The following is a 19,292-nucleotide window of genomic DNA, read 5'->3' on the forward strand; positions in this document are numbered from 1 at the left end:
ATATGTTCTGTATCTACACTGCCCAATATGGCTGTCCTTACCCCAGGTGACTGTGGAGCACTTGAAATGTGGCTAGTGTGATAAAGGACTTGAATTTTTAATTGTATATAATTTCCTTTAACTTAAATAGTCACATGACTAAGGGCTCCCATATTGGACAGAACAAGTGTAGAAAATGGAGAATCAATCCCTCCTCTCATAGAGGATCGCCATGTGCTAACAGGAGATACTTTGATAAAGGGTCCTACTATTAAACTATATCCTGCTGTGACAGACTGTCAGGAAGAGTACTGAAGGAACATTCTCAAGCGCTCACGGTCCCGATGAGGCAGTCTCTGGGAGTGTGCTTGGGTGGGCGTGCTGCATGCTGTTGCTATCTCCCCAAACCATATGTGACTTTTTTTTTTTTAATGTTTATGTATTTATTTTGAGACAGAGAGAGAGGGAGGACATGCATGCAGGGAGAGGGGCAGAGATCTGGAAAGAGAGAATCCCAAGCAGGCTCCCCACTGTTAGCGTGGAGTCCATCGTGGGGCTCCATCTCATGAATCCTGAGATCATGACCTGAGGCGAAGAGTTGGACGCTCACCTGACTGAGCCACCCACATGCCCCAGCAACTCTGCCTTCCTGAACGGGGCCTGAGGATGCCGCGGAGGCAGGCTGGTGTAAACAAGTTTGTTTTTCTCTTGTTTCTTTTGTCCTTGCTGTGCTGATTAAACAAAATGTATTTCCAGAAACCCATTTTTAATTAAATTCTTATGTGACACTATTTGATATTCTTTAATATTAAGTTTCCAGATAGAAAATGTTTCTCATTTTCTCCAGTTAGCTAATCATATCATTATGTACCAACTGCTTTAAACTAAAGAGAGAATCTATCTGTATAGTTTTAAAATATACAAAGACATCCATTTTTAGAAACACAAATCAAGCAGCACCAATTTTATTTCATAATGTTTATTACAGTAAAAGTTCCTCTTGTAAAACATTAGCGATTTTGGTCCATATCTTATTTTCCACTTGGCTTTAAAACACTTTACATTATTTACAAAATGAATTGTAATTTTTAGATTGTACATAATTTTTTTGACCCTTGGAATATTAGTTTCAAGTAACTAAAAAATAAACAGCTGGCAGACTAAGTGTACTAAAAAGTACATCTTGAACCTATTTAATTACCACAGTAATTTAAAAGTCTTGATCTTTACTTCTTAAGTTTAAAATGCACCGTCATGAAGTCATTCAAGAATCTCTGGAATTTCTCTGTTATCCACAATGAGACTATGGATAATCCCTTCTCTCCGCTTCCCACTACTGACAGCCTTTATGTAACAGTCATGGTTCCCAACACTGAAGTGAGTTTCAGTCCCGTCATCTACAAACTCACCCTAGGCCAACAAAAGAAGGAGGAGTTAGTGTTCTAGAAACATTTATCTTCGTTGAGAGCATTAACACCATCTAAAAGGGTAGTATAATGAAGTATCTATCAGCTAAATGTTAAACTTTGGAAAATTAAAGTCAGAAGCTTGTATTGCTAGATGCTTTTACATCTCTGCTATGAACTGAAAGTTTCTTATTTGTGCCCATCTATAATCTTGAAGAATTTGATTCAGAGGAAAAAAACCCTAATACCTTGTGGCTAGGTGTCTATAACATGTACTATGTAGATGGTACCAACTATTTTTAAAAGTAAGAATGATAAACATGACAGCAAACACTTATTTTTATACCCAGTTACTTGCTGTACACCAAGAAGAGTTTGCAGGCATTATTTCAGGGCATCGTCACAGTAACCCTGACCATCGACAGTACCAGGAGTACCACTACCATCCACACTGCAGAGATGAGGACGTTGAGGCACAGAGAGGTGAAGCAGCTGCGGAGGGCCCCAGTCAGGAGGGATGGGACGTTCTCACCCACTCTCAAAACCTGATTCCTCAGAATGTAATGTGGCTTACTGTTAAATAAAGAGATCACATAAAGGCAAACACTACTGAGTCTAGACCTGTTCTCCCAGACACAGCAGTACTGGCCACATGTGGCCCCCAGCACATGAAATGTGGGGACCCTGAGATGCAATGTGCTTTTTAAACATAAAATATACAGTGAGTATGGAAGACTTAGACTGAAACAGAGAATGTAAAATAACTCTAAAACCTTTTTATACTGATTACATGTTAATTGATAACATTCTGGATATACTGATTTAAATCTAATATATCATTAAGATGAACTTCACCTTAAGTCTTTTTAAATGTGGCTACTAGAAAAGTTACTCGTATCTGTGGCTCACACTGTATTTCTACTGAACATCTGGAGTAAAAAGATAGGGGCCAAGCAGAATAGAGAAGGAAGGAAGAACAGGACACTGGGAGGATAAATGTGAATTCTGCCAGAAAGCAAAGAAATGACAATCAGACTTAAAACGTGGCTATGAGCTTTCTGGCAGCCAAAGTAGACAGAGCAAGGTCCCAGAGCTGACATTATCCAACCAATGAAAGCATGGGATGGACTGGGGAGAGCTTTTTCTGAGCTCTGGGAAGAAGCTGCCCAATGCCTCTGTAAGGGAGGTGTGTGGACACCACCACATGGACCATGCGGGGGTACAATCTGACAGATGTATCATTTTGGTCATGAGGCTTTGAGATGAAAAGAAAAAGGAGAAAATAACCTGTAACTCACAGGTATGCAAAGTACTGGGGAGGGCTGCCCAGATATAGGACTGCCAATTTCATTAACTACCCTGCAAATTAGGTTATAGTTACAGTAAGGAGGCAACGGGGTTGTAAAGGGCCATCGTCCAAACACTTGTGCTTCCCTGTTAATTACTGCGGAACAAAGACATTATGGATGAACATTACTGTTAACTTCTTATTTACGACCACATTCTTAATACTACAAAACAACATTCTCTTTCCATTTACAATGGAGAATTCCTTGAGGGTGGGAGGGGACCGGATTCAAAACCACTGATCTGCATCTAGAGAATTCCGGGGTAGGAAAGAACAGGAGGGACCACCAGGTGTGGCATTGGGTACACAGCAGGTGCCTGATCCCTGTTAATGGATTCCACAAAGGGCCATGAAACAGTGAAGCTCACCAAGACTCTGCACAAAAGAAGTCTCTAACAGTGGGTTCAACTTGGAGAGTGAGTGGCTCAAGCGCTGGGGCTCATTATTTGAGTGAGCCCTGGTTATATATCCCTTCAAGAATTCATACCAGGAGTAAGAAAGAGAGAAGCCTGTTCTGTATCTTTTGTAACTTCTGCTTTCTGGCATGGGCACTTCCTCAGAAGCAGACAGCCACGAGACCCAGCAGCCTGCTGAATATTGATCCCGGCCCTCCTGCCTTCTGAGCACCTCTCCTCACCTCCCTGTACCCACAACAGACAAGGAGATGATGGCAGCAACTACAATGTGCAGCTAGCTAAAATGTGACCGACAGCAGTCTTGTTACCTCTAGCCCAGAAGTTCAGCGCAGAGCCAGCATGAAAGGAGGGGGACGAGGGACGGCGCCCCCTGCTGGCCAGCAGATCCCCACAGCCCTCCGGAACCTCTGCCCAGGGACAGGAGCTCACACTCTGAGCTTCCCATGCGGATCGCCTCTCCCTCCACTTGCTGCCTGTGCTGCGCACACAGCTATTATTGCATTCTCGCTGAATTCACTCCAGTACCCATCCCACCCAGAGCCATAACGCAAGCAGCTGACGGCAGGGGCCCAACACTCTGGGGTTAGATGGGGATGTCATCATGCTTGGCCACAATGAGTGGGGTAGCCCGCTGGCACTGCTGGACTACAAACTGCACTTGTCTTCTGGGGTTTGTGACAGTGCCCTCTCCTCTCTGACGTTGTGCCATACGACACTGCATCACTTCTTTTTCAAAAACTTTGCTTTTAGAAAAGTACTATCTGCTTGGAGTGTATGGCGTATGTGAAGCCTTCCTATGCAAAGTGTGATCATGGGCCGGCAAGCAGCATTGGCATCACCAGGGGAAGTGTCAGAATTTGCATTTTAACAAGCTCCCAGGTGATTCCTAAGCATGCAGATTTGAGAAGCTGAGGTATAGAGCCCCCATTTAACTTGGAAAAACACAGGAGGAGGCCAACCTTTGTGGGGGGAGTTTTTGATGTGCGAAAGCTTTTTAGGATGGAGCCTGGTCCCAGAGAGGAAAGTACCAGCCTGAGAGCTGATGCCAGCTCACCTCAGGTGTTTGCATGCCCTTCCTGTCCCAGGCGCTGTCTGGGACAGGATTTCAGAACCAGAACGTGGAGTCAAGGGTACTTCATCTTTCTTGTTCTTAACCGAGACGGCCTTGGCTAATTATCAATCTCCACAATTAGGAAATGCAGCAACATTTCAACGGCAACTATACACATGGTGCTAAGAGTAATCAGAGGGTCAACTTACCGCTGTCTCCATTCTTTTACCATTGCACCATACATCCATAGTGTCTTTTTCTGTAAGTAACAAATGAAAAAAATTACAATCTATGACTCAAAGATAAAGTAAACTCTTCATTATTTTAAGAAAAGTTTGATATACTGGATTTCTAAAACTCCATTAACTTTTCATGGTTTTCAGATTTTCCTAAAGTTGAAGAAATTATGTTTACTCTTGGTTCACAGACAAAACAAAAATGAAACAAAACACTCTTTTAAGAGAAAATCATGGTCTCAGTCCGAATGGATGAAGCCTTGTTAAACAAAATAAACGCCACAGCACAAACTTCAGTATTTAAGAGAATGCACAGAAATCAACGTGAGGAAGGAGCTTTCCATGCAGACTGTCAGTGTGACCAGATGACTCCCCTGCTTGTCAAACAGGGCCAACTGATGATGGCACAGAAAGGCCACCAAGAAAGGCTGCCTCGGGGTTCACACAGGATGGACAGCACGTCAGGCTTAGAAATTTAGCCTTCAATTTCTTACTGGACAGCACAAGATTCTCTACTCATTTCTGCAGTAGTTTCACTTTGGGGTAAATTACTGGATCATAAAAACCAACAACACAGGTTGGACTGCGCTGGGTACGGTGCAAACCTATGGGACCAAGCACTCCCACAATACACCTGGGTGTCGGTCAAGCTGCCAGAGCGCGCTTCGGGAGGTGTGCATCTGCGTGTCAGTGTGCACAAACACATGTGCATTTGGGGGGAGGATCCCCAGGCTCGCTTGTGAGTATTAGTGTGCGGGCAGGTGGCAGGAGAGAAGATTGCAGTCCCCAAGCAGCCAGAGGATGAGCTGTAGGTGTTATAACGAAGGCTAGAGAGAATCATGAGCCGTGTGCGCGGGATGCCCAGGAGGCAAAAACTTGCCTGGGGGTCAAGGCTGAGGTGCCAGTCAGGGGCTTAGTTCTGACAGGCCATCTACTCCAGGAACAGAGTCTAATAGGGATTCTTTTTTCCCCACACCTTGAGATGGGAGCCTGAGAGAGTAGAGAGAGGCCTTTGAGGTAGGCTAAAGGGAGAGAGAGGCAGAGGCGCCCGAATGATGTGGGCAGACGTTGCCCTGGGAGCCGCCTGAGCCGGAGGCATCACCAGCCACAGCTGCTCCTCCCAACACCTGATCAGAGCACACAGTGCTAAACTAAACATGACGGTGGGGAAAACTGGAATTTTATTTAGGACGCCTACTGGACATGTGCTTGCACCCAGATTCCCTCTAACGCTATTATTAATGTGCCTCTGAAGAAACCTGCTAATCCAAAAACCATAAAAGAAAAATGGGATAAATCTGACTACATAAAAGTAAAGAATATTTCTGCATGGTTTGAAAAAACATGTACACACATAAGTAAACTCATATAATAACTGATAAACCGAGAAGAATGAATTGAAGCTCACAGCACAGATAAAAGTCTAATCTTGAGAAAAAGACCAATAACCCAAAAGACAGTGGGTCAAAGGACATGAAGACCTGTTATCAGAAAAGAAACACAAAAGGACCTCAAATACGAAAAGATGCTCAACTTCACTTCATTTTGAAAAAGGCAAATACGAACAACACTGAAATACTATTTCCCACACAGGAGAACATAAAAAAACTAACAAAATCTGACACCATGCTTAGCTGGAGAACCTGTGGGGAAGTGGGTACTTTGGAGAACAAACCAGTAAAAGCACCAGGAGGGACAAGGGCACTGGTGCTGGGCCCAGCGGCCCTGCTTCCCCACCTCTGGGGTCTTGTATTAAAGGGATCTGTGACCTACAGCCCAAGAGACAGGTGAACAAAGCTTCTAACCGCCGCAGGTTAGAAATAGCCCTACTGCCCACCCATGGGGGATGAGTTAAATAAACCATTTTATTTACTATGGAGACTTACTTCACTGCTATAAGCATGAGAAAGTTCTTTATGTGCTGATAGAAGAGGATCCTCTGAGTATATGAATAAATCAATAAAGCAAGTGGCTTTTATGAAATAAGGTAGTAATAAAATATTTGTATTTGCTTGAATCTAAATAGTGAAGCACTGGAAGGCTCATTATTAAAAAAAAGAAAAGCTTATCTTTACCGAGGAAACAGGGTGGATGGGAATAGGGGTGGAAGTAAATCTCTCCATGTATCTTTTCGTATCATTATGATTTCTGAATCATATGAGTCTAGCACCTATTCAAGTATGTGTCTTAAAAAAAGAAACATATCTGTCTGATAAAGCACTCCATCACTGCTGCTCAGAAGTGGATCTGTGAGTCCTAGGAGGGCCTGGAGCAGTGCATCCTGGGGCCTCTTCTCTCTGCCTGCCTGCAGCTTCCCTAAAAGTGAGCATCTTTTTTTTTTTAACATTTATTCATTTTTGAGAGAGAGAGACAGAGTGTGAGTGGGGGAGGGGTAGAGAGAGAGAGGGAGACACAGAATCTGAAGAAGGATCCAGGCTCTGAGCTGTCAGCACAAGAGCCAGATGCAGGGCTGGAACCCACAATCTGCAAGAACATGACCTGACCTGAAGCCGGATGCTTAACTGACTGGGCCACCCTGGTGCCCCATGAGCATCTTTAACATATGCCCAGATTATGCTCTTGAAATACCATTTTCCTCTATTAGAAATAGGGTTTTTTGGAAAAAAGGGTGATTTCAGGTGTGAGTAGAAAATGTTCAAAATGAGCCTCAAGACATCTTGTCATACCAGATTGTAAGGAAGTTTCAATGTCTACCGAGGATGTGTTTACCAAGGATGTGACTCCTTCAGGAGTCAATCTAAAGAACACACCATTGGCCGAAATTGGGACAACTTGAGGGTCAATAAGACTAATAACTTCAATATGTTGCGACACACATCAAATTGTTTAAATCCATGAGTTAATAATGACCAAAAAACCCTGAATGATCCACCTTTAGAGGGGAATATGTTCCAGTTCAGTATTTTGAAAACTGGTAAAGGGAAAACAAATGTTATTCTGCATTTCTTATACAAATTGTACCTCTGTGCAACCAAACAGTAGAGGACAGGAAGTTTCTCATTTTAGAATTATTCCAGAATATCACAGTTTGGCCAGTGCTAATGAATTAACAGATGCAAACATGAGGTATTAAAGGTTGCCAACATTAAAAAAAAAATTGACAAACATCACGTGCCTCTTGATATAACAAAATTATAAAGGAGTCTTGCCAGAAAAAAAAGTCAAAGCTAAATTTGACCAATTCTTCAGTCAACTACCAATGTATAGGAAACATTAGAGAAATGGGGTGCCGGGCTGGCTCAGTTGGTAGAGCATGTGGCTCTTGAGCTCAGGGTTAAGTCTGAACCCCACAGTGGTTATAGACATTACTTAAAACATTTAAAAAATATATATTTTAAAAAATAAAAAGAAACAGAGAAACATCACAGAAATGCAATCCACAAAATCCAGACCACAGGAAACTCTTTAAGACAGAATGATCCATTTTCTTCAATAAATAAACTATTCAGGAGTTTCTGTTTCCTTCTTTCCAACTATGTGCATTTAATTACTTGGTCAGCATTTTTCATTCTTTTTTAAAGTGTATTTATTTATTTATAAGTGATTTCTACACCCAATATGGGTCTCGAACTCATGACCCCGAGATTAAGAGTCACATGCTCTTCCAACTAAGCAAGCTAGTGCTCCAAACGTTTTTCATTCTTTTTTAAGATTTTATATTTAGGTAGTCTCTACACCAACATGGGGCTCAAACTCACAACCCTGACATCAAACTATCTGAGCTAACCAGGAGCCCCAATATTTTTCATTCTTAAAAAAATTTTTTTAAAGGTATTGAGTGTGCCTGGATGCCTGGGTGGTTCAGTCGGTTAAGCATCTGATTCTTGATTTCGGTCGGCTCAGGTCATGATCTCACCATTCATGAGTTTAACCCTTGCATTGGGCTTTTCACTGACAGCACAGAGCCTGCTTGGGATTCTCTGTCCCCCTCTCTCTCTGTCCCTTCCCCCTCATTCAAAAATAAATAAACTTAAAAAAAAAAGGCATTTGCTAGCGTTTGACTAGACTGCAGACTATTTAAAGGAATGGACAACATCTCTTCCTCTATGTATCCTCAGTGCCTGGTATGCTAACTGGTATTTAGTAGGTACTCGTTAATATCTAAATATGTGAACGAATTAATTAATGAGATGATCCAAATGGTCTTAATGATTTGAGAAGCAGGAAATAATAGGAATACCAGAGGAGAGAAAAGATAGTAACTGGTAAATATTTGTCTCTAGTTTTACAGAAACAACAGATGGCAATCTGTAACAAAAGAACTGAATTTAAAAATCAATAGCTTATTACTTGTTATTTTTTAATCTACTTTATCTGGACTTTGACAATTTTGATCTGTTGTAGTACTAAACCTAGAATTTTTCTCTGGTAGAGAGATTACTAATTAATCTTAAATTTCCAACTGTCTTTTTTTTTATGTTAATTTATTTTTGTGAGAGAGGGAGGGAGACACAAAATTGGAAGTAGGCTCCAGGCTCTGACCTATCAGCACAGAGCCCCAAGTGGGGCTCAAACTCACCAACCATGAGATCATAACCTGAGCCGAAGTTGGATGCTTAACCAACCACCCATGTGCCCCTCTAATTGTCTTTACACATCCTTTTAAAGAGAAATATCATAATAATAAGTAATAGAAATATCAATAATAATGACAAATGTCTACATCAATACTTCTCTTTTTTTTATACCTGTTTATGATCCTTAAAATCATCACTCTAAAATCTGGTTCTCACATTTCAACTAAACGAATACTTCATTCACATAGAACACATCAGAAATACACCTACACTGGGGCGTCTGGGTGGCTCAGTCAGTTGAGTGTCTTGACTTTGGCTCAGGTCATGATATCATGGTTCGTGAGTTCGAGCTCCACACTGGCCTCTGTACTGACAGCTTGCATCCTGGAGCCTGCTTTTGATTCAGTGTCTCCCTCTCTCTCTGCCTCTCCTCAACTAATGCACACGCTTGCTCTCTCTGTCTCAAATAAACAAACATTAAAAAAAAAAAAAAGAAAAAGAAATATACCTACCCTCACACTCTGTTTATTCAAAGCTCCCACAGAGGGACTAATTAACAACCATTATAAAAAGCCAGTGAATTCTGCAGAAACAGCACTCACCCAACACAACTCTAAAGTCCTCACCATCCAAATGTAATACCCAAGTATTGGTGGTTTTTGACCTGTTCTCCATATACTTCTTGAGACTCTTCCCATTAATTTCCAGAGTATATTCATATGCAAATCCACTGACAGCATCTATATTTATGGTGGCTTTTGTCTTTGCAGCTCCAACGCAGAAAGTTTCTTTGCCCACTAATTTGAACATCCATTCTTTTCTTATCTCTTCCTAAGCAATAAAATATAAAAGTTGAAAATACACAAATGAAGAAAATTTAATATTTATAGAAATATTATAGAAATGCTATAATATTTAAAAGATTTTTATTTTTTTTAAGTTCCTTTTGAGAGAGAGAGAGAGAGAGGAGACAGAGTGCAAGTGAGTGTGGGGGAGGGTTAGAGAGAGAGGGAGAGAGAGAATCCCAAGGAGGCTCTGTGCTGTCAGTGAGGAGCCTGAAGAGGGGCTTGAACTCACAAACCATGAGATCATGACGTGAGCTGAAACAGTCATATGCTTAACTGACTGAGCCACCCAGGTACCCAAAGAAATGTGGTAATTAATGTGAGTAAATACCAATGCTATTTAGGTATAATTTTATTCTTTCATGATCCAAATATTTTAGAAAATAAAAGCACTTGAAGTTTAAAGGTTATAGTCTATGGATTCTATAACTATAGTTTGCTTTGTCCAGCAAAATGATACAGACCAAAATATAAAGATAGCCACTATAAAAGCCCTGAATTCATACGTGAAGAATCTATATTAACAAAATCAAGCATTTTTTTCCTACCTTCCCATCTACATATACCACTCGTTTGCCTGATGTGGTCCCATGTTCAAATTCAATCTTATGGACTCCGTCACTTAAAGCAACATCCCAAACGGCTACGAGATCTGTCATTTTTTCCAGGCTACAAGGAGTGCTAAGGGAATAAAATAAAGCAATTACAACAGACCAAAAACATGGAATAACAAATTAATCTTTCCAGACAAAAATATCAGATTTTTAAACTTGTAAAATTATAAAACATTAGAGTGATGGTAACTAAGAAATTGTACTCACAGTACATGTAACTATCTTCTCCCTCTTGTGCACTCTACCTTTAAGATGAAACTACTATATATGGGTATGTAGTCAGATAATTCCAAAGTCACCTTAATATTAATAGGATTAAGGGCCGCTCAGTTTATCCAGGATAGTATTCTAAGCTGGGCTACAGAATGCGTGGAAAGTAAAAAGTGTCTACTTCTCCCCTGCACCTCCATTTAAAGAGCACAGCATTTAATTCTGGTTTTTCTTTTTCAGATCCATTCACTAAAAACAAAAACTCTCCAAACCGTTCATACTTAAACCAATTAGGATTCATTTTAACAAAAAGGGTTCTAATTTATTATACTAAGAAATATAAAAGTCATAGAAGAAATATCCTGTAATAAAAGAGAAAAAACGTATGGAAAATGGTAATTTTTGTCCTTACTATAGTAATCTTATTTAAAAAATAAACAATTCTGTTTTGCCATAAGTTTCTGGCATAACTTACATACATATGTGTGATATTAATATTTTAATATAACATCTCTAACATTTATCCAATGTCATATATATGTTACATATGTTATATAATACAACTTAACTACATCTTACTCTTTATTCACTCTAATGTCCTTTGTGTGCTCTACATCAGAAATGGTAAATGGATTTTTCGTCATTTTTAAGTGGTTGCTGGGACCTCTGTGCTATGATGGGTTTGGAGACCTTACATCAGGCCCTATGGGAAAAGGCCAAGCGTTTACTACACTTGCTCTGGATCACAGAAAAGCAAAACCAAGCATTCTGCCACTTTCAAAATGTGTCCTTACCAATGCAGCCTGGATAAGTAACTCTTGAGTGATTAAACCAATCTTGAAAGTTTCAAAAGCTAGTTTTACTGCCATGTAAGACATTTACCTTTCGTCATCTTCAAAGATAGGACTGTCATCTCCAGATGCCATGGTTGGCAAAATAGCCTTTAATCCAATTAGCAGCCAGGAAGGAAAAAAGCAGAATTGCAGCAAAGAAAGATTGAGAGCAACAAAGATAACATCTGCAAAAGGCTTTTTCTAAGTTTGCAATCCATTTCTTAAATTGCAAGCAGTTTCTGATGAAACGGGCTTTTACATACAAAGAATTGCAATCTCCTATGTCAGGAAAAGAGTGTAAGTCATGCAAATTGGCCAATCATATTTTTCCCTGTTATAAATTTATAATTTCTAAAACTAGAGAATAAACTCTAGTTTATTTCAAATATTATACCACATCAGAGCTGCAAGAGACCTAGAGGTCCTCTGGGTCCTGAGCTTCTCAAATCGAGGTATAAGAAGCCTCAAGGGTGTGAGGCAGTGGGTCAGGGAATACATAAAATCCCAGGATAAACAATGCATCTTCAGGAAGCACTAATGTTATGGGGTAGTAACAAATTTAAATGCAATCATAATATTAAATTTTAGAAGGCTATAAATTAATTACAGTGGAATATATAATTTTAAAAATTGGGGGGGCACATGGCTGGCTTAGCCAGTAGAGCATGCAACTCTTGATCTTGGGGTTAAGTTCAAGCCCCATATTGGGTATACAGCTTGCTTAATAAAAAAATAATAAATAATAAACTTTTAAAAATTTTAGATAACTTCAAAGAAATGACAAGTTTTCAGGAACTAGCCAAGGATATGCTAGTGCTGTTTTCCAACAGCAAACTTAATTTACCCACTTATTCAAGCCCACTTAATTTACTAGTGCCAATAATGAATCCACAAAAGTTACGTGGGTTGCTCAGGTCACTAGTAGGGCCTGAGCCAGAACTAGAGCCCAGTACTCCAGTGCAAATACCTCAGAATTAACTGGGCTATAATACTAATTAAATGTTACTAAAATCAAAAGCACACATATTCACACATGCATAGGAAACCCTCCACATTTGGAGATTTGAGATTAACAGCCTATACCCCTGCGAAACCTACCAAAATATAGGTTCAACTATTTTTTGCTTCCAAGATCTACTCTGGCCTAGCCTTTTCCTAGAGTTGTCCAAGGGTGCTCTCTCCTTGTTAAAAATGGGAGATTGCCCAACTTCTTTAGCTGTAAACAGAAGTCACAAATTGTTTTTAAAAGGATGTTAAAGAAGAGATTGGTACTGATAAAAGCAATCCAACAGGAAAAGAAAACATACAACTTTTAGAATAAAAACTAGATAAAACTTCAAAACACTTTGTACCTAAAATAAATCTTCTTTTTTTTGGTAGCACCTTAAAACTTTGTGAATTTTTCTAGTCTTAAGAAGCCCTAAGATATCTCCTACTGAAAGTGGAGGGTATCCTGCAACTACGAAAGCAAAGAGAATATATAGCAATAGAGGAAGCCAAAGAGCAGAATATAAACTTGGATAAGCCATCCTTTGCATATCAGAGTGGGCTTAGGGATAGCGTTCAAATTTTGCTTTATAACTTATAGAGACCCTAGAAAGCTCAGTAATGCAGCATTCAAACTTGAAAGAATTGCCCAGTTTTCTACTATAAGAAACTTCAATATTATCACACTAAGATAAAGGCATGGTACCATCTTAATTATAATAAGTTTTCATATAGAAGTATAAAAGACAACACAAAAATTAGAAGGGAAGTGAAAAATCAAAATCACATTTATTTTTTGAAAAATTTCCTTAAACAATCACATTCATTTATTGAATATATTATGGAGTATCTATCTAAGGTGCTGAAAAGTTAGATATAGTGATGGTTGCATCAAACTGTGAATGTGCTTAATGCCACGGAATTGTACACTTAAAGACGGTTAAAAGGCTGCGGCCCCTGGGCGGCTGTTTGTTAAGCGTCCAACTCCAGCTCAGGTCATGATCTCATGGTTCATGAGTCCCACCTTGGACTCTCTGCTGTCACTACAGAGCCTGTTTCAGATCCTCTGTCCCCGTCTCTCTCTGACCCTACCCTACTCTCTTGCTCTCCCAAAAATACACATTTAAAAGAAAAAGATGCTTAAAATGGCAAATTTTATGTCATATGTATTTTACCACTACTTAAGAAAATTAATACTGTAATATACCAAAAGACATTGTACACTTCAAATGTGTGAATTGTATGGTATGTGAATTAATTTTCAACTAAATTGTTAAAAAAATAAATAAAAGACCTAGGTGCCCTTCTGGTAGTGTTTCTTAGAATGTGATTATGTCTATAACCAAAAGATGATCACAACTGTCCTTGTCCGCAATATCTAAGTTACTCATTTGAATAATGATAAATATCAGACACACATCTCTAAGTTACAAACTGGACTGAAGAAACACATGTCATTCACCATACTGATAGTTATCTGTCACTTATGTGCCAGGCACTCAGCTGGACACTGAGCTCAGAGTGAGAGGCTCCTGGGAGACCAAAAGATGATTACATCAGAACCATGGGCGTGTCTTGAAAAGGGAAGCAGTGAAGGGCAGAACGGGCCCACAGAGAAAGGATACAAGCCCTGCTAAATGGGTGAGAAGGCCACAGAAGACTTTGGCTTTAAAACCTCAGAGAATGTGGCACCTGGGTGGCTTAGTCTCTTAAGTGTCCAACTTTGGCTCAGGTCGTGATCTCACAGCTTGTGAGTTTGAGCCCCACATCAGGCTCTGTGCTGACAGCTTAGAGCCTGGTGCCTGCTTCTGATTCTGTGTGTGTTTCTCTTTCTGCTCCTCTGCCGTTTGTACTGTCTCTTAATCTCTCTTAAACATAAATAAACATTTAAAAAAATTTTTTTAAACTTCAGAGAAAGGAGTTAATCTATTTTCATTTTTAAAATCTTATATGGGGCACCTGGGTGGCTCAGTTGGTTAAGCATCTGACTTTGGCTCAGGTCATGTTCTCATGGCTCATGGGTAGGTTCAAGCCCCCTGTCAGGCTCTGTGCTGACAGTTCAGAGCCTGGAGCCTGCTTCTGATTCTGTGTCTCCCTCTGTCTCTGTCCTTCCCCCACTTACACTCTGTCTCTCTCTCTCAAAAAAAAATTAAAGTTTTAAAAAATAAACTCTTATACATAAATTTTCAGGATCATGTGACCCAACTAGAAAATGATCATCACAAAGAAAATTCCCTCTATTTAATAACAAAACATTAAAAATGTAAGTGAAAAGACGGAAAAATAAAGTGTCACTCACTTGACACTTTTTTTTAAATGTTTTATTTATTTTTGATACACAGAGAAACAGAGCATGAGAGGGGGAGGGGCAGAGAGAGAAGGAGACATAGATCCAGAAACAGGCTCCAGGCTCTGAGCTAGCTGTCAGCACAGAGCCTGACGCGGGGCTCGAACCCACGAACGTGAGATCTGACCTGATCCGAAGTCGGAGGCTTAACCAACTGAGCCACCCAGGCGCCGCAACAGTTTTTTACACTTATTCGAAGAAAACATTTTAAGTAGGGATCAGTGTAATCTTGTTTAATTTTTTTAATGTTTTATTTATTTTTGAGAGACAGTGAGAGACCGTGTGAACAGAGGAGGGTGAAAGAGAGAGGGAGATAAAGAATCCGAATCAGGCTCCAGGCTCTGAGCTGTCAGCACAGAGCCCGACGCCGGGCTCAAACCCACGTCAAACCCAAGAACCACGAGATCATGACCTGAGCCGAAGTTGCACACTTAACCGACGGAGCCACCCAGGCGCCCCCAGTGTAATCTTTCGTAATCTCTTTAGTAGAGATCCAACAGTGATGTTTCCGAGTATGCCTCAAACATTAAGTGGAAACTGTTCACCTAACCCCAGCCTGATTTTTTTGCCTTAACTTGTGTTTAACTGTGCTGCGGACTGTAATGGTTTGTCCAAGGTAAACCTAAGTCAGTTTTAAAAATCACTAACATACTCATAGTTCCCTTTTCAGCAAAAGCTCTAGGTAACGCCAGCCACAAGGGAGGTCATTCTTCAATAGGTGCTGACACTGTACATACGCCCAGACCCTTGTGAAGCCCGGCGACCTCCAGAAAAGTCAGGAAGCTCCGTGAGCCAGGGGGCTCGACGAACTGCTGTCTGTAATAGCTACAAACTGAAGACCACCTGCATGTCACCCACAGTGGGGGAATCCACGAAGTAAATCACAGTCCTGTCACTCAACAAACTGCACGTCCAGCCCGGCCAGGCCCCGGACGCGGCGGTCGGCCTGGCGCACAGGGACGCTGTTCAGTGCGACCAACATAAAGGACGCGGATAAACCCGCGAGGCCACGGCCAGCTGCCCGTGCTGCCTCCTTCGGCCAAGAAGCCGCGTTACAGCACCTCACGATCTAGGCTCTGCACAAATCCGGTCTGCTCGCGCGTCCAGGGGAAAAGCGGCTGGAAGGGTATTATCCTTAGGTCGCAGGGCCCGGCCGGGCGGGAGCGACCCGCGGCCTGGGGCTCGATCCCGCCTCTGCCCTCGGCCCTGCCGACGGGATACTACCGGACCACCCCAGCACAGCCGGATGCCTCACCCGCCGCGTCTCTCGGTCCGCGCAGACACCGCCCACCGCCGGCAGCGCCCGCCGCCGCCACAGCCCGTGATGGCCGCCGCCGGCTGCCGCGGGGTAGCCCGCGGCTGCGCGCAGGGGCTTCTGGGGGCCGCCCCACCTGCGCCGCGGGGCTCACCTGCCCGCCGTGTACCGCGGGAAGCTCTGGACTACGCAACCCGCGGTTCCGGCTCTGCCGCTTCGGCCGCGTAGCCTTGCTCCCTTCGCCGAGAACCGGGCGCCTCCTCCGCGAAAGCTGAAAGCTCGGCAGCCGCCAGTCTCGTGCGCGCTGACTCTCTGGGGCGCTTCAGGTCCCCTGAGGTGCCCGGCGCAGGCCGCCACCCGCCCCCGCGCACACAGACCCAGCCCCGCCAGCAGCCTCAAAGGACCGCTTAGCGCTCTCTGCTCGCGCACCTCGCCCCTCCCCCCACCTTAAGCCCGGTACCGCGTCCAGTCCCGCCGGCCAAGGTTGGTAAGACCCGCTGATTAGCAAGCGCGAGGCTGGACGCTGGGGATCACCTGGTGGCAAAACCAGACCCTGTCTTCTCTGAAGCCACCAGGCAGGTAAATCTGATTAAGGCATTCGTTCCTTGGAATCTGTTTATGGCTCTGGCTACTTCCATAAGGATCCAAACTTCACGGGGGCATGAGGCCGCCTGTAGATTCTCGAATGATGCAAGCTCTTTCTTTCCGCCCCGCGGGCCTCTGCGGAGGCTCTTCCCGCCGCCGAGCACCCCTCCCTGCCTTTTCCTTTAGCTATCCTCCACTTTATTGTGGCGCTTGCTCTTCAGATGTATCTTAGGGGAAACTATCTTGGCCCTGAAGACTTGCAGCACTTGGAATCCTCCTTAGTCCCTGCCAGGGTATGTAGTTATTTGTGTAATTTTTGCTTTATGTGTAATTTAATAGTAGACTGAGGTCCTTAAAGGCAGGGAGGGGCAGTGGGTCCTTGGCTCTCATGTGTCTCCCACATCAGCACAGTGCCAGATACTGAGCAAGTATGTTGGAAAAAGGGAAGTTGAGGGACAATAGGAAACTGTCTATGAATAGATTAATCAGTCTGCAGAGTCATAATGACTGAATTCTTAAGCAAATTATGTTACAAGGATTTTGCTTCCTGAGCACGGATTTCTTGTTTGCTACCCTGGATTGAAAACTCCTCTAAGACAAAGACTTTTCCTACTTGTATTTTCTTCTAAACCAGTATCTGGAACAGAAAATTTTCAATGAATGTTGAAAGAATGAGTTAGGGGCAGAAGGTAAAAGGCCGCAGAGTGGAAGTTTTCAGGGATGGGACAAGGCTGACTAAGAGACTCCCTAATTAATTTTTCCTAGTCCTGAGTTCTTCTAAGAAACAATCCTGAGTTGTTGGGCTAGCGCTAGGAAACCTTGGTTGGGAAGCAGCTCCATGGTACTGTTTCAGGAGGAATCATTTTTTCTTGTAAAACTAGAAATCTGGATATCCTTGACAAGATCAAACAGGTATAATTTATTGAATGCTTGCTAGGTCCTTATATATTATTGCCTGTAATTTTCACACTAGCCTCCTGCTTCTGTTACAGAGAGACCCAAAGCCCTGCAGGGCCAGCACATGGAGCAAGGCCTGGGGGATTCAGCAAATTCATGTTAACAGAGTCTGTTACTAGAAGAGTGTTGATTGTGTTTGAAGAAAAATGTGGGCCCGTCCTTAGAGGCCTGGGAAGCTGGTCTGCCTGGGGGCTGCAGAACACATTCAGGAGGTCCAGTCGAGTCTGCACCGCGGATAGGCATTGCAGTCTGAGTCCTCAGCTGGCTTGTTCCCGTTTTCTCTTTGGGCATTAAGGAACATACCAGTTTGGGCTACATTTTCCACCAACTTATTCCCAGGAGGCCCAGGACAGTAGAGGTAGCAACAGTTACTTGTTACCAGACAGGATTGTTATGGAAAGAAAGTCTAAAGAAAACACTGTGAAAGGTATTGAACTTGAGTATAAAATGTATTCATTCAAGCTGATTCTGCTTTTGACTTTACTTGCTGTCTCCCCCACCCCCCAGCTAATCCCTATGCCCAACATGGGGCTCAGACTCACAATCACAAGATCAAGAGTCACGTGCTCTATTGACTGTGCCAGCCAGGTGCCCCATGCTTTTGATTTATTCTCAGATTATTTGTTTCCCAGGCAGTACCTAGAGGCTGTTCTTACCTCTTAAACTTACTCTCTCAATTTAGCCATAGACATCAGTGATTGATTTTTTTTAAGGTCTTGTTTTTGGGGCAGCTGGAGGCTCAGTCGGTTGGGCAGCCTACTCTTGATTTTGGCTCAGGACATAATCTCACCATCATGGGATGTAACCCCACATTGGGTTCTGTGCTGGATGTGGAGCCTGCTTGGGATTTTCTCTTTCTCTCTCTCTGCCTCTCCCCTGCTTTTGTGTTTCCTCTCTCTCTCTCTCTCCTCTCTCTGTCTCTCTCTCCAGGATGGGGGAAAAAAGATTTTATTTTTAAGTAATATTTATACCCAATGTAGGGCTTGAACTTACAACTCCAAGATCAAGAATCACATGCTTTACTTTAAAATGGAAAAAAAAAAAAAAGAATAACATGCTCTACCAACTGAGCCAGCCAGGCACCTCATCAGTGATTTATTTTAGGAAAGCACCTATAAATGTTTTCATTCACCATTCTCCATGTTTTCATTGGGCCTCCATATAAAAAGGGAATTTTAAAAAAATGTTTGTTTATTTGAGGGGGGCAGTATGGGAGGGAGGAAGGGGCAGAGAGACTCCCAAGCAGGCTCTGAGCTGTCAGTGAAGCCCGAGGTGGGGCTCTGTCTCAGGGATCATGAGATTGTGACCTTAGACAAAATCAGGAGTCGGATGCTTAACCGACTGAGCTGACCCCAACAGCCAACATGAGCATAAATTTTGGTGTTTCCTTCTACAGTTATATAGAAATTATATACATGAATAGCTTATACCTGTTAGAATGGATATTGTCTAAGACAAATAACAAGTGTTGGCAAGGAGAGGAGAAAAGGAAACCCTTGTGCGCTGTTAGTAGGAATGTAATTTGGTGTAGTTACTGTGGAAAACAGTATGGAGGTTTTAAAAAAATTAAAAATAGAACTATGCTATGATCCAGCACTTACATTTCTGGATATTGATCACACACACACACACACACACACACACACACATTATTCAGCTGTAAAAGAGAAGGAAATTCTGCCATT

General features: G+C 42.2%; 1 protein-coding gene and 1 long non-coding RNA gene across 10 annotated transcripts; one reads left to right on the forward strand and one right to left on the reverse strand.

The window, feature by feature from the left end:
- Positions 1-928: 928 nt before the first annotated feature.
- FAIM (Fas apoptotic inhibitory molecule) lies at positions 929-16,779 on the reverse strand. Of its 9 annotated transcripts, none has more exons than XM_029940180.1 (6): positions 16,600-16,715; positions 11,526-11,584; positions 10,368-10,500; positions 9,577-9,805; positions 4,410-4,459; positions 929-1,389 (listed from the first exon to the last, which is right to left on the reverse strand). In XM_029940180.1, exons 2-6 carry the CDS (start codon positions 11,567-11,569, stop codon positions 1,240-1,242), a joined length of 606 nt encoding a protein of 201 aa, XP_029796040.1. In that variant the 5' UTR covers positions 11,570-11,584; positions 16,600-16,715; the 3' UTR covers positions 929-1,239. The 9 variants fall into 9 exon arrangements, with proteins under 9 accessions (XP_029796040.1, XP_029796038.1, XP_029796039.1 ...); XM_029940178.1 differs by lacking the exon at positions 16,600-16,715 and adding an exon at positions 16,220-16,375; XM_029940179.1 differs by lacking the exon at positions 16,600-16,715 and adding an exon at positions 16,066-16,131.
- Positions 15,924-18,073, forward strand: LOC115292226. The gene is made up of 2 exons (XR_003908872.1): positions 15,924-16,943; positions 17,643-18,073. It is a non-coding gene; the product is annotated as an uncharacterized LOC115292226 (long non-coding RNA).
- Positions 18,074-19,292: the final 1,219 nt, after the last annotated feature.

This window comes from Suricata suricatta, chromosome 5 (genome assembly GCF_006229205.1).
Source record: "Suricata suricatta isolate VVHF042 chromosome 5, meerkat_22Aug2017_6uvM2_HiC, whole genome shotgun sequence".
Lineage (NCBI taxonomy): Eukaryota > Metazoa > Chordata > Mammalia > Carnivora > Herpestidae > Suricata > Suricata suricatta.